Raw genomic sequence first — 14,252 nt, 5'->3', positions numbered from 1 at the left:
GAGTCAGCACAGAACACACCCAGCACAAAGGAGATTATCACCCCAGAGGGCCGAGCTAGGGGCTGCCTCTGGATCTGGCAAAGACAGCAGCAGGTGTCTCTGCAGGAGTGGTTTTCAAGAAGAAAAGGGGAAGTCTGTGCTGGGATGAGTTGGTAAATTCTAATTGAACATTTTAATCAGCATAGACAAGTAACGAATTTTAATTTCTGGACTTTGGTGTTTTGATAACTGGACCTTAGTGTTTTAGTCAGGCAAAGAAAGTGCCCAAATAAGGGAATCAACCTTGATGGCTAGCTTTAGGGATGTAATCCAGTGGTTTAACAAGAGGCGGAAGGAGAGAGGAGAAGACCTAACATGCTTGCAGGCTTGGGCTTGTTAGAGATCCCTTCAGAACCCTGCTTACCGAGTGCAGGCAGTACCTAAACCACAAAGAGGGCTTTTGCTCTCTGAGGGTTAAACTCCACAGGACTCCTGCATTTTCCTTTGCTAGATCCAGCAACCTCAGTGGGGTCATAGAACCAACCCTGCCACACCGAGAGCCGACACACTCGTTTCACACCCCTGAAACAGTTTAAGATGGGGCTTCCTCCACCAGCCTCTGTGGCAAAGAAACCATCAGTTTTGCCGCTCTGAGCCCACTGCTAGTTCATCAGACATCTATAGCAAGCAATGACACAGCACCGGACTAAGCCCTCCACTTCCTTCCAGCAGCATAATCGCCCACTGCTGAGAGGCCCAGTGTGGCTTTGCTTGCCCTAGAATTGAGCCTTAATCGACGTTCCATTGGACCAATCCTCGGCTCCCAGCCCTGCCACTGCATAGCACAAATAAGAGTAGTGGTTTGTTTTTTCATTCATGTAGAAACTTAGTAGGCAGCAGCTTTGCCCCGACCTCAGAAGAGTGACTCACAGTTAATAAAACTCCCTTGTTGTTCTATAACTGGATACCCACTAGCCATCCCAATGTCCGCTGTCCATCACCCACACACACTTCCCTGGTTTTGCTCTAATTCTTCTGTAACCTAAGCATAACTGAGTCTCATCCTGCTCGGCTTCCCCAGGTAACCCAGCTGGCTGGAAACTGTATAGGGCTCAGGGATGCAAAGCTCTGCCTGGGAGTCTCCTGGATGGGTCTGCTGAGAAGCTGTAATGATAATTCTGATAGTCCTCTAGCAGCTGGTCCCCTCCTTATGTCAGGCACCGGGATAAACGCCCCATGCATCATCTCACTGAGCCTTCATACATCCTATGAGGCGGGTACTGTCATGTCCTTGTGCCACAGATAGAGGCTGAGACTCACACGCCCTGTACGGAGCCAGGAAGTATAGCCTGTCTTCCCTTGGCCTCAGCTGGCCTCTCTGCTTATCCCTGCTCCTTCCTTGCCTCTTGGTCTTCCTTGGACCTACTCAAGACTCAAGCCCAGACAAATCATGTGACTGCCAACCTCTGGTCCATCTCATCTCAGCTCCTGCTTGAATGAGTGCAACAAAGTCCTCTGGATGCAGAGGCCATGACGGGTAGTGATGGCTAACACCTTTAATCCCAGCATCCGGAAGGCAGAGGCAGGCAGATCTCTGAGTCTGAGGCCAGCCTGATCTACAGAGTGAGTTCCAGGACAGCCACGACTACACAGAGAAACCCTGTCTGGAAACACCAAAAGGGGTTGGGGGAGATGCAGGGGTCGAATCCCAGGGGCTGGGACCAGGAACTTGGTCTCAGATGGAATCTTGTCTTCCAGCTGGACAAAGACTTGGAAGAAGTCACCATGCAGCTACAAGACACACCAGAGAAGACCACATACATCAAACAGAATCACTACCAAGAGCTCAACGACATCCTCAGCTTGGGCAACTTCACAGAGAGCACAGGTGAGCAGAGGCAGGGCCCAGAGATGGGACCCGAAGCCATGAACACAGACAGACAGACAGACAGAGCTGAAGGCCCTGGACCCTCGTCTCCTGCCTACACACCTCTGTTCAGAGTCTTCTTCTCCCGTCCTTCAAGTTTCCACCCTCAGACGCCATATCTGCTTGTTCACAGCAGAGCTGGTGCCCCAGTGTTCTGACAGGGACACACTTTTTTCCCCTCCTTGGGCCACAGGGGATGACTGATATTTGCTTCACACCTTAGGAAGCATCTCAGGTAGCCGGGCGTGGTGGCGCACGCCTTTAATCCCGGCACTCGGGAGGCAGAGGCAGGCAGATTTCTGAGTTCGAGGCCAGCCTGGTCTACAGAGTGAGTTCCAGGACAGCCAGGGCTACACAGAGAAACCCTGTCTCGAGAAAAAAAAAAAAAAAAAGAAGCATCCCAGGTGTGTACGGGAGGAGAGCAGCCAGACGGGTGTGCTAGGATGCTGGGCCCTCTGACCAACCACATGAGAACAGGTCACTATGACATGGCCCACTCTATCTATCTCTTAGCAAAAGCCAGTGTGAGCAGGACATATGGAAGAGTACATTCGTCTGTGATGTTGGAAATCAGGCTGAGCCTCTCCAAATATGAAGCGTTAAACCCCTTGAGGTAGCACTTCCCAGCAAGAAATGTATCCATGTGGGCACCTAACTGTTCACTGTAACATTATTGATAGATGAGAAAGGCTTCCACTAGCGTATGTGTACATCAGTTAAAGCGACTTCATCAGTTATAAAACGGTCAAACAGAGCACATTGTAAAGCCACTTAAAGGTGAGATAAGGGATAATGAAGTAGCTGAGTGACAGAGTGTGTGCTTATCTTGTTAAAGGGGCTGGAGAGGTGACTCAATGGCTAAGAACAATGCTCTGAGAGGACCTGAGTTCAGTTCATGCACCCACATTGAGCAACTCATAACCATCCATAGGTTCAGTTCCAGGGGATCTGATGCCCCCTTCTGGCCTCCTCGGGTATCTTCATACCTATGGAGCACGTAAACTCACACACACACACGTACATGCACACACACACATGCATACACACAAACATGTATACACACATGCATATGCACAGAAACACACATAAAAAAATAGTAAGTCTCTTTTAATTTTTTTTTTTTTTGGTTTTTTTCCAGACAGGGTTTCTTTGTGTAGCCCTGGCTATCCTGGAACTCACTCTGTAGACCAGGCTGGCCTCAAACTCAGAAATCCTCCTGCCTCTGCCTCCCGAGTGCTCTCTGAGTTCAAGAAGCCAGCATTATAATACACACACACACACACACACACACACACACTCACTCACGGGGGAGGGGCACATGCAGCCATATGTGAGTGTTTGTGTAAGTGCAGTTTTTAAAGGACTAGAGAGAACAAGCAGGCTGTCAACCGTGTCCTGTGGGAAAGGCTTGGTACTTCAGAGCACAGCATGCAACCGTTCTCTTGCTTTTCATTGTACACAAGCACTCCCCTGGTGTTTGGCGTTTCTCAGCATACATGCATCATTTACTATGAAGTTATTTTAGGGGCTATGGCTGCAGCTCACTATAGAGGACCTGCCTGTCATACTCAAGGTTCCAGGTCCAACCTCCAGTGTGTGCAAAAATCTACTTTTAAATTAATGAAAATGAAAAGATTTTGTTTCTTTTATTCTTAAACTCACTCTGTAGACCAGGCTGCTGTTGAACTCAGAGATCTGCCTATGTTGGCCTCATAAGCGATAGGATTAAAGGTGAACGCCACCACTGCCTGGTTGGCCTAGAACTTTTTACATAGTCAGTCAAAGATGACCTTGAATGCTTGCTCTTCCTGTCTCCACCTGCAAGTGCTGGGACTAGAGATACATTCAGACTTTAGAAGTTTCACACAGAAAGACATACACATAGTGTGTGCATGTGTGTGCGTGCATGCATGTGTGTGTGTGTGTGTTATATAAAATGTTAATTGTAAAGAAATGTTAATTGAAATAGTTACAAAGAACTTTAAAGGATAAGACTTACTCTTGGGCCAGGCATAGTGGCGCATGCCTTTAATCCCAGCTCTCAGGAGGTAGAGGCAGGCAGAACTCTGGGAATTAGAGTCCAAGTTGATCTACCTAATGAGCCGTGGACCTGCCAGGGCTGCACAGTGAGACCCTGTCTGTCCTAGTAACTCCTTTTCAAAGGGAAGCACTTCAGATTCGTGGAGGGAAATTTTTTCAGTTAACTTCCCTGAGCTACGAGAGTAGCCATGTGGGAAAAGCAGAGGTATAGCTTCACTTTGTACTGTACTTTGTAACGTGAACACTAATATCCAGACGGACACAGATTTAAATATAAAAAGTGAAAACGAGGAAGGACTAGATGAAACCAAGTGGTAAGCTCATAAGAAGTCCCGGAAGGGGGAGGTCTTAATCAGATTGAGGATAGCCTGGGCTATGCAGTAAAATGCTGATTTTTAAAACTATATATTGATTTTGTTTTGTTTTGTTTTTTAAGGTTTTTTGTCTCTTGTTTGTTTGGGTTGAGTTTGGGTTTGTGGGTTTGGTAGGGTTTTGGTTGGTTGGTTGATTGGTTGGTTTTGGTTTGTTGGTCAGTTTGCTTTTTGATTTTGATTTTTTTTTCAAGACAGTGTTTCTCTGTGTAGCCTTATCTGCCCCAGAACTCACTCTGTAGACCAGGCTGGCCTCAAACTCACAGAGACCTTCCTGCCTCTGCCCAAAACTATATATTGTTAAGCAAACAGTGAGAGGTCGGAAAGCTTGCTCAGCGGTTAAGAGGACTTGTTGCTCTTACAGGGGACTTAGATTTGATTTCCCAGCTCCCATTTGATGGTTCAAAGCCATTCATCCACAACTCCAGTTTCAGAGGATCCAGTGCCCTCTTCTGATCTCCATGGGCACCAAGCACACATGTGATGGTACACAGATATACATGCAGGCAAAACACTCATACACAAAGTAAAATGAATGTCTAATTTTAAAAGAAAGAAAAGAGGAAGAAAGAAGATCTTCTCAAATATAGCTGCTTGGAGTGGACATTGCTCTGAACCACTTTCTGCTGTTGGCTTTTAGTCTATGTGCATTGGTTTCTGTGCTATGATAACCAAATAACACGATCTTGGCAGTCAAGTGCCACAGAAATAGGGACTAGGAGATGGTGCAGTTGGTAAAGTGCTTGAAGGAACTGAGTTTAATCTTCAGAACACACATGAAAAGCCGCCGAGTGTCAGGGCACACATTGTTATCCCAGCACAGGGGAGGCAGAGACAAGCTGACCCCAGGGAAGCCCTAGGAAGTCAGGTACACATCATCTGAGGAATGACAGCAAAAGTGTATGACAAGGTGCCTGAGGAATGACACCCACAATATGAGCACACATACAACACAACACACACACAAACACAACATACACATACATCACAACACAACACACACATGCAACACATATACAACACAACACACACACATGCAACACACATACAACACAACACACACATGCAACACACATACAACACAACACACATACACATACAACATTCACACCTACAACACAACACACACACACCTACAACACATTCACACAACACACACGGAGAAGATAGAGAAGGTGGAGAAGGAAGAGGGAGGAAGGAAGGGAGGGAGGGAGGAGGGGGAAGAGAAAGGGGGAAGGAAAAAGAGGAAGGAAAGGAACGATGGAAGGAAGGAGGGAGAGAGGGAGAACAAGAGCAAGGGAGAGAGGGAGGAAGAGGAAGAAAAAGCCATAACATAAATTTATTTTCTCGTAGCTCTGCAGGCTAGGAGTCCAGAATGAGGGAATTGGTAGGCTCAGTGTCTAGAGAGGTCCTTGCATCTGTTTCTGAGATGAAATAATCACTGGACCATTTTGTTCTCTGGGAGAGAACAAGAGTCTCCTCACAGGTAGAAGGGACAGAAAAGGCTCAAACCCTGTCCCTCGAGCCCCTTTAGAAGAACACTAAACCCTTCCCTAAGGAATCCGCCCTCGAAACGTGATCACCTCTGAAGTCACCACCTCTTAACATGATCATTCTGTTTCGGTGTGCAGAGGTGTGTGCCTGTAGCTCTAGCAACCCAGAAGCCTGAGGCAGGGGGACTATTTGAGCCCAGCAATTCAAGACTAGCCTGGGCAACATAAAAACACCCCATCTCAAAGAAAGAGGGGGGGAGGGGGAGGGGAGGGGAGGGAGAGGGAGAGGGAGAGGGAGAGGGAGAGGGAGAGGGAGAGAGAGAGAGAGAGAGAGAGAGAGAGAGAGAGAGAGAGAGAGAGAGAGAAAGGACCATTAACTTAAAAGGACATGTTCAAACCACAGCACCAGCACTGGTCATATGCAGTTGATTTTTGTTAGTCGGGCACTGGAGCAGGTATGTTCTGTAAGGTCACCGAATACTAGCAAACACCGATGCTCCAGGGGAAGGACCAGGTGAGACTCCTGTGAGCTCCTCCCAGGTTGGCATTTCTGTCAGCCAATCAATATCTTTCTGTACATGTTTGTTCTGTACATGTCACCTTCCTAACACACTGTACATTTGCCAGGTCTGTGTGCATGGCCAGCGGCACTCTAGCTTGTGCCTGACAGAAGCTTGCCTGACACCTATGTTTTAGGGACAGCAAAGCTGACCATAGAAAAAAGCAAAAAATGTATCATCGAGCACCACTAAAGCAACTTCGAGGCTAGAACAGTGTGGAAGCTGCGCAAAGAGGGGCGTGCCTCAGGCTGGAGCATGCATGCCAGGCAGCTCCAACATCCTCACACTGTGTGCATGAACAAATGACCAAGGTGCATCTAGAGTGTTGATGGCAGGGTGGAAAGTCCATTTGAGAAAGTAAATGAGTTTGCAAATGCAGAAGCCGTGAATAATGGGGACCACTTTAATGGATGCAAAATCACGTAGCTATGCCCCAGGGCAGCAGAAACTAAGCAAAGGAACCAATGTGCAGCCCTGCTGAGACAACCACAATCTCTTGGGTGAGATAAAGACTCCACATCTGTCTCCAGATGTTTTGGAAGCCCGAGGAGGGGTTTATTTGGTTATGGTATGCAGCCATGCATTCTCTTGAGTGGAGTCCACAGAGCTTCAGTGACTAGTTCACTCTTGCTGGGCAGACTCAGATGGGCACCCACATCTCAATATTCTATGAGGCTGAGCCGAGCATCTTATGCATGTCCTCACTCATGCCTTGAGTTCTTCCTTAGGGTACTTCCCAGAAGCAGACATTCTGTCCAGAGTTATACATCTATTCCGTCTCTTTAGAAGGCTGAGGCAGAGGGATTACAAGCTGAAGGCCAGCCACGGCAGCATTGTAAGACACTGCCTTGGAATAATAATACAAAGGAGCAGGCCTGCGGGAGCTGGAGAGTCGGCTCAGCACATAAGAACATTTTATTACTCCTGCAGTGTTGGCTCTTTGCTGGCAGGTCCAGGCGAGAGGAGAGATAGCAGAGTCAGTCCGGGGCTGAGGGGGATAGCGTGTGTCAAAGGCCCAAAAGAAACACACCGGGCCAGGAGCTTGTCAAAGCAAGAACTCGTTTTATTAAATCTGCCTCTTGCTTATATAGGGTTGAGGGAGGAGGTGGGGATTTTTGGTGGGGTGAGATGACTAGGAGGTGGGGAAGGGTGACAGAGGGTATGGGGTGATTGTCAGGGCCAATGAAGTTTTTCTACCTCAGCTGTAGCTAGGCAAAGGCGGGTTTAAGCAGATTGTGCTGAGTCACTCTAGTACGGAAGTGAGCGAGGCAGGTCCCCGGGCTCGAGTCAGGCTCAGGTCTTTCCATTAGGCCGTAGATTTTTGGCCGAGTTAGGCCCAACATTGCAGAGGACTCAGCACCCACAGGAAATTCACAGCCTCCTGTGACTCCAGCTCTAAGGGACTTGGTGCCCTCCCCTGGTCTCCCTGGACACTGACATGCACATGACAAACACACAGATACAAATATAAAATAAAATAATCTTTTTTTTTAAAGACTAGGGCTGTCGCTCAGTGCTGAAGTGCTTACCCAGCATCCACAAGACGCTGAGTTCAGTCCTCAATGTTGATGGATGAGGAGCACTGCCTTTTATACTGGCTGACAAACACTGACCGGGCTTCTCAGTAAAGATGCAACAATTGCTACCCCCACCAGTAGTCTACTGATGTGTTAGAATAGCGGCTCGCTTCTAAACATAGCACACCGGGCCAAAGCAGTTCCACTTGTAAGAGGTTTATCTGGAGAGAAAGAGGCAAGGTGGCAGCAGAAAGAGAAGGGGAGAAGAGAGGTGGGAGGGCTTTCTTTATATATGGGTGATGATGTAACTTAGGTAAAGGTTAGAGGTGAGCCAAGTGGATTCTGGGAATATGGTGACTATTGCCTTGGCAACAGGTCTGCAGGTCTTGCCTATGTGATGTCACAGGTTTCAGAGGTCCTGATACCAACAGTCGACTGCTATTCAATTTATTTTTTGTGAATTTTATCCAAAACATAGCATAGAGGACGTTCCCCTTTCTCCCTGGACATCCATGCCCAAAGAGGACTTTAGTGTTAGACTTCCTCAGGCTAAGCTGCATGGCACACACTGGTGCACTTGATTCCTCCCTGCCGTTTTCTTTTTTCTTGAGTGGAAAGAAGAGAGGCCAGCTGCACACTTCACAGCCCATGGCTATTGTCCATGGGTAGCAGCTCCTGAGCGCATGGGTCCAGACTCTGACTCAGAGAAGGAAGCGGGATCGTGGACTCTGTTACTCCATGGACAGCATCCTCAAGGTCTCATGATTGATTTTAAAACAAAACAAAACAACCTAACAAAAGTTGTGATGTTGTCTCCAACAGATGGAGGAAAGGCCATTCTAAAAAATCACCTCGATCAAAACCCTCAGCTCCAGTGGAACACGACCGAGCCCTCAAGAACATGCAAAGACCCCATAGAGGACATCAACTCCCCAGAGCAGTAAGTGCCTTCCCCAGAAGAACCGTGGTCACGTGCACGCTGCCCCTGCACAGCTGTCTCCAGTGTGCACAGCAGTTTCTCAGCTGCTATCTCATCCGAGCTTTGCATGACCCAGGGATGCAGCCATATGTGCGATGCTCCTTTGACAGGCGAGGAAACTAATATCCAAAGGGGGGTGAGGACCCAAACAAGCTCGCCCAGTACTTGAAAGCAGGAAGTAGGATTTGAACTCCGTACTGTCCAACATTAAATCCACCATAAAATGTTCTCCACCAGAACACACTGCTTTGGTTGTGTGCAAGCTGTAACCTTGTGAGACTCTTATGCATACTGATAAATGAAGTCTATTAGTGCCAGGCGGATGCTGACAACACGCAGTGTCCAAAACAGGGATACCTTCCTTCCACCCTGCCCATACCTCGTAGAGTCTCCATTCTAGTTGGTAGGCTAACTACTTAATTAAAAAAGCAGGGCACAGTGTGTGCTCATATTAGGTGCTTAGAGAGAAATGAAATGGGGGAGGGGCTGTCGATTTAAGTAAGATGGGTCAAGAGAAGAAATCAACGGCCTGAACATCTCAGCTCTGTCCCCAACAGCAACCTTAGCTCATCCCAGCTTATTGAAAGCAGCTTCCTGGGGAGTGGCAAGCAGACAGGAACTGGCAAAGTCACCTAGTCCATACAATGCTACCCCCACAGCCAATGCCAACGCTGGCCAGCTTCGTTTCCCTATACTCCACAAGCCAGAAGACACAAAGCTTTAGCTGTGAGAGAGTTTAGCCATCAGGGAGGAAGGTGACTTGGTCCCAGACTCCCTCCACTGTCTCTGACCTCAGCAAGGAGTCATGGGTGTTTTTCTTCCTATGAATTTAGAATGCCCTCAGTACCTGATTCTCAGTTTGAGTCACAACTACAAAGCGCCCAGCACTCTCTTTTGTGAACGCTGATGTACCTGGGAAGTCTTTCTGGGCCACGGGTCCTTTCAGGGCAGGGGTGCACTGCATAAGGAAACCATCAAGCTCTGAGTAAGCTCTGGGGTACACCCTGCTGGGATTGAGCACCTCCACCACTGAGCCTCATGGCTCCACAGAAGCAAGGTCCCAGCCTCCCTGGCGCTGCTTAGCTGGTGTTTCCCTAAACAAGCTGCAGAAGGCTGTGCCTTTCTTTGCCTTAGGTGGGGGCAGTGCAATGTTATGCTCTCTGTTTCCCGGGTTTTGTTGTTGTTGTTGTGGTGGTGGTGGTGGTGGTGGTGGTGGTGGTGGTGGTGGTGGTTTTTTGTTTTCTTTGTGAGGATCTCTGTTTGATGTGGTTTGGTTTGCACCTGAGAACCTGAATCCTGGAATGTAGCCTGAGAGACACTGCAATGCAAAATCCAGCAAAAATGATACTGAGAGCAAGAAGCCACCCCCTTGACACTTTCCCTATAAACAGCCTTACTAAATATTAACGTGACTCACTGACTTGACCGGCATTGAGACTTTAAGGATGTGGCCAGGAGAAGAGAACCGGAGGACAGCCCCCTTTTCCCTTATTAGCCCTCCGCCATAGCCATGCAGGTACCTCCTCCCACTCCCAGTCCGGTGCCGGCTTCCTCTGGCTTCTTCCCAAGAGCTCTGGGGACTCTGAGGAGGAAGAGGCTCACTCCCAGAGAAAGTAGCACAAAGAGGATGATACTTAAACGTGGCCGTGAACTCCAGAGGAAGAAGATTCCAGATGGGAAACACAAAGGCAGAGAGATATAGAACAACACCCCAAGTGTGTTGTTAGGGAAATGAGCCACCAGAGGGCAGGATGGGGGAAAAAAAAAGATAAGATGATCCACCCAGCGCGTTTGCAGAGATCTTAAGGGCCCTGAAGGTCGCAGCCACTTCAGGGTGTGTGTCCTTTTCCCCCTTCTGTTACCTCCCAACGTAGGGATGACAAGGTTAATCACCAAAGAATCTGAAAGGCCAGGGAGGAACCTGCTGGGAAGGATTGGCTGTTGGTTACAGCCAGGACAGAGGGCAGGGAGGAGGGAATAAGCAGCTGGGGGACGGGGGAGGGGCGGGGGAGGGGGGGCGGGAAGGGGGCAGGAACTGAAAGCCACATCACTCGGAGGCTTGTGTAACTTGAGATGAGTGCTATTGTGTGAAACATTGGTTGAGTCCTCCTAATTTTGCCATGATAGTTTAACCAGTGAACCTCATTGGGAAGATAGGGAGGTAGCAAGATTGAATCTTGGTACTGCTACTCTTCTGGGCTATTTCCAATAGTAGGACCCCGTCAAATGCCTGCTTCATGTCTGAAGACGCGCTTAAACAATTGAACCAACAGATCTTGCATTTAAGGGACACAGACTCCTATCCTCAGGGTTTTTTGTTTGTTTGTTTGTTTTGTGTGTGGGTTTTTTTGTTTTTTGGGTTTTTTTTTTTGTTTTTTTTTTGTTTGTTTGTTTGTTTTTTGTTTTTTGTTTTTTTGTTTTTTTTTTTGTCAAAATAGGAGCAAGAAGCTTTCGGGAGAGCAGCCAGCCCTCACTAACTCTCCCTGTCTTCCCTGCAGCATCCAGCGCCGGCTGTCCCTCCAGCTCCCCATCCTCCACCACGCCTACCTCCCGTCCATTGGAGGCGTGGACGCCAGCTGCGTCAGCCCCTGTGTCAGCCCTACAGCCAGCCCTCGCCACAGACACGTACCACCCTCCTTCCGAGTCATGGTCTCGGGCCTGTAGGGCAGGGAGGCCTGGGGCCGGGCCTCACCGGGACAGCACCATGCTGGGCCAAGGCGCCTGCCACTGGCACGCTGACGGCGGCGAGAAGCTGGGCACCATGCTGCCTCTCCAGACTGCTGGAATGGCGCTCAGGCAGAGAGGGACTCAGCACGGATCTCGAGCCTTATCTACGACGGTCTTACTCTCACGAGGGAGAGGAATGGCAATGACTTCTCCTTGGCGTCTGCAAACAAAGAGGAGTTGGGATGTCAGAAACTTGCAAAAACAAATCAAACTCTAGACAAAGGAGAGAGGCCTCAGACTCCAGCTATCCTCGCCAAGTGGCCAGAGCAAGGGCTCTGCAGAAATGGCCCTCTGCACTCTGCACACACGTCATCGGTGGTGCCCGCCCCCACACACCAGCCCTTCTCCACTCTGGGGGAGAAGGTGAGCAGGGCCACCAGGTCCCCAGCAGCTGGCCCAGCCCACTTCCGCCTCCCTGGAACAGGGAGTCAGCAGGAAGGGCAGACGGGCACAGCCCTGGGGCTGGGGGACCAGAGCAGGCAGCTGCGCATGCTCCCAGGGAACATCCATCAGAAGAGAGATGTTTGTTACTCTCTGATAAATGCCACACATTAACACAATAACACCCGTTCTGGGGACTGTGGGGATTCAGGGCACCGCACTGCAGACGTGCTCTGCAGGATGCAACCGACAGTCTGTCATGCACCCACTGTGTCGGCTGTATCCTTGTGTTCAAATTTAGGGTTCCTGGTAATAAGGGGAACCATCCGAGCTAATCATGGAATGTCTACTCCCAGAAAACACGATAAAGAAAGATTGTGCACTTTAACCTCTCCCATGGGGGCCCAAGGGCTGCTGGGATTCCCCCTCCCCCACTGACTTTGTTTTTGACCAAAGTGAATCAGGGGCATTCTGCTAAAAGTCATCTCTGTGTTCCTGAGCTAGAGCTGCTGGCCCAGGGCTCCCTGGCTTCCAGAAGGTAGCCCTCCAGTGCCCTTCCAGCCCCAACCTATGAGTGCCCGCCTAGGGTGTCACTGAAGTGGTCCATCAGGAGGCTGGTTCTCATCCATCATGACATACTTCCCTTGAAATTGAACCCCAAAGAGCACCGGCCTGGGAGTCAGACCTGGATTTGAGTCCTCAGTCCCCTCAGACTCTCTCCGTGACCTTGGGCAAGTCACCAGTGTCTCTCTGAGCCTCAGTTTCCCCTCTGTAACAGACTGGGGTTGAAATAACACCCATCCTGCCTACCTCACAGGGTCACTCTGAGGATGGACACTTGATCTCATTCATCCAGGATAGCTTTCCACTGTGAAGCAGCTCTGACCTGTGAGGTATTAGTAACGACCATGACCTTCAGCCCTCCCACAAGCTGGGGGTACAGTGCGGCCCAGAGAAACTTCCTGCAAGGCCCTCTACCTAGGAACAGGACAGCCCAGTCAGAGGGAGGCTCTTCTGACAGTCCTTGATAGGTTCATTCTTTGCTAAAAGCCTGAATGGCACCGTCCAGGGGCGTCTGCACAAATGCGTGGTTTGCTTACTCCCTAAAGAAATCCTAAAGGCAGCTTCAACGGGCAGGCAATAATCTCTTTCCAGACCACTGCAGTCAGGAACACACTGCTGTCAACCACCAGGCTGTGACAGAGGGCCCACGGGAATCACCATCGCCAACATTTTGAAACACCCTAGTTCATGTCACATAGCTCTCCCTTCCCCTCCCTCAAAGAGAGGTTACGAAGGTTCTGTAGCTTTTTAAGGGGGAAAAAATGTCAACACATCACAGGTCAAGTTGATGTCCTTCTCTGTTTAGGCACCCAAACTCCATGTTGTCACTCACTGTGTGTGTTAACCAGTATTCCCTTGCTTTTTCGACTTCACCGAAACCAAATTTCATTTAAAAGACCACATTATTTTTTTTCAAAGGGAAAGATAATTAACTGTACATAATGTATACAGACAAAAAAAAACCTGTAGAAATATTACTCCAGCATAGCAGGAAAAAAAAAAACAAAAATCAAAAAACAAAAGTATTGGATTGTCGGAGGTGAGCGTGTGTCTGTAATCCCTTGTGACTCCGAACTGTGCTCTGTCTTCTAGGTTAACCCACAAGATACATCTCTGTCTACTGATCCTGTAGGTTCACCCACATTTTTTTTTTAATTTCTCTGCAATTAACAAGCCCCACAAAGTGATTCTGGCTATCTCCTGGTTCTGTTCTTTTATATGCAGCAAACACACGGTCCATTTCCTAGAGGCTTCCGCCCAAGGGCATCTTCCAGTGACGCTAGTGCACACACACACACACACACACACACACACACACACACACACACGACTGCTTTCAATTAGACCGGAACTGGCAGAATCAAGTGTAAAAATGAGGCGTTTCTCTTGCCCCACTGCATGGTATCGATTTTTAATAAATTGTTGCAAATTTGTTTTTATGAATAAAAGGGGAAAATATCCTGTTGTTTTTCCATGCCTACTCTTCCCAAAATGGGGAGTCCTGAAGTTTGAAGCTTAAGAGACTCTGAGGGAGCTGCTGGCCTCTGTCCTTTCTCCTTCTCTGGGCTGAAGACTGCCCTTCCTATCCCCACATCCTCACAACTGTCTCCACTGACCTGAACTCTGAGGCAGCTGTCACAACAGATGTTTGCCATGGCCGTGGTGGCCACCTCTTTGAAAGCACCCGACCGACGGTGATGCATAGGTGTGCAGC

The 14,252-nt window shown here is 48.9% G+C and overlaps 1 protein-coding gene across 1 annotated transcript in view; it reads left to right on the top strand.

Annotated features, from left to right (window-relative positions):
* The window catches only part of Gabbr2 (gamma-aminobutyric acid (GABA) B receptor, 2), a 329,397-nt gene extending 315,401 nt beyond the window's left edge, over positions 1 to 13,996 (top strand). Inside the window, exons 17-19 of the mRNA NM_001081141.2 lie at positions 1,738 to 1,867; positions 8,710 to 8,827; positions 11,365 to 13,996. Of these exons, the coding sequence (NP_001074610.1) occupies positions 1,738 to 1,867; positions 8,710 to 8,827; positions 11,365 to 11,530 (414 nt within the window). The 3' untranslated portion in view covers positions 11,531 to 13,996. The remainder of the gene's footprint in view (positions 1 to 1,737; positions 1,868 to 8,709; positions 8,828 to 11,364) is intronic.
* Positions 13,997 to 14,252: the final 256 nt, after the last annotated feature.

The sequence above is a fragment of the Mus musculus genome, chromosome 4, assembly GCF_000001635.26.
Source record: "Mus musculus strain C57BL/6J chromosome 4, GRCm38.p6 C57BL/6J".
In the NCBI taxonomy this organism is placed as follows: domain Eukaryota; kingdom Metazoa; phylum Chordata; class Mammalia; order Rodentia; family Muridae; genus Mus; species Mus musculus.
This window is presented reverse-complemented; position numbering and strand designations above follow the sequence as displayed.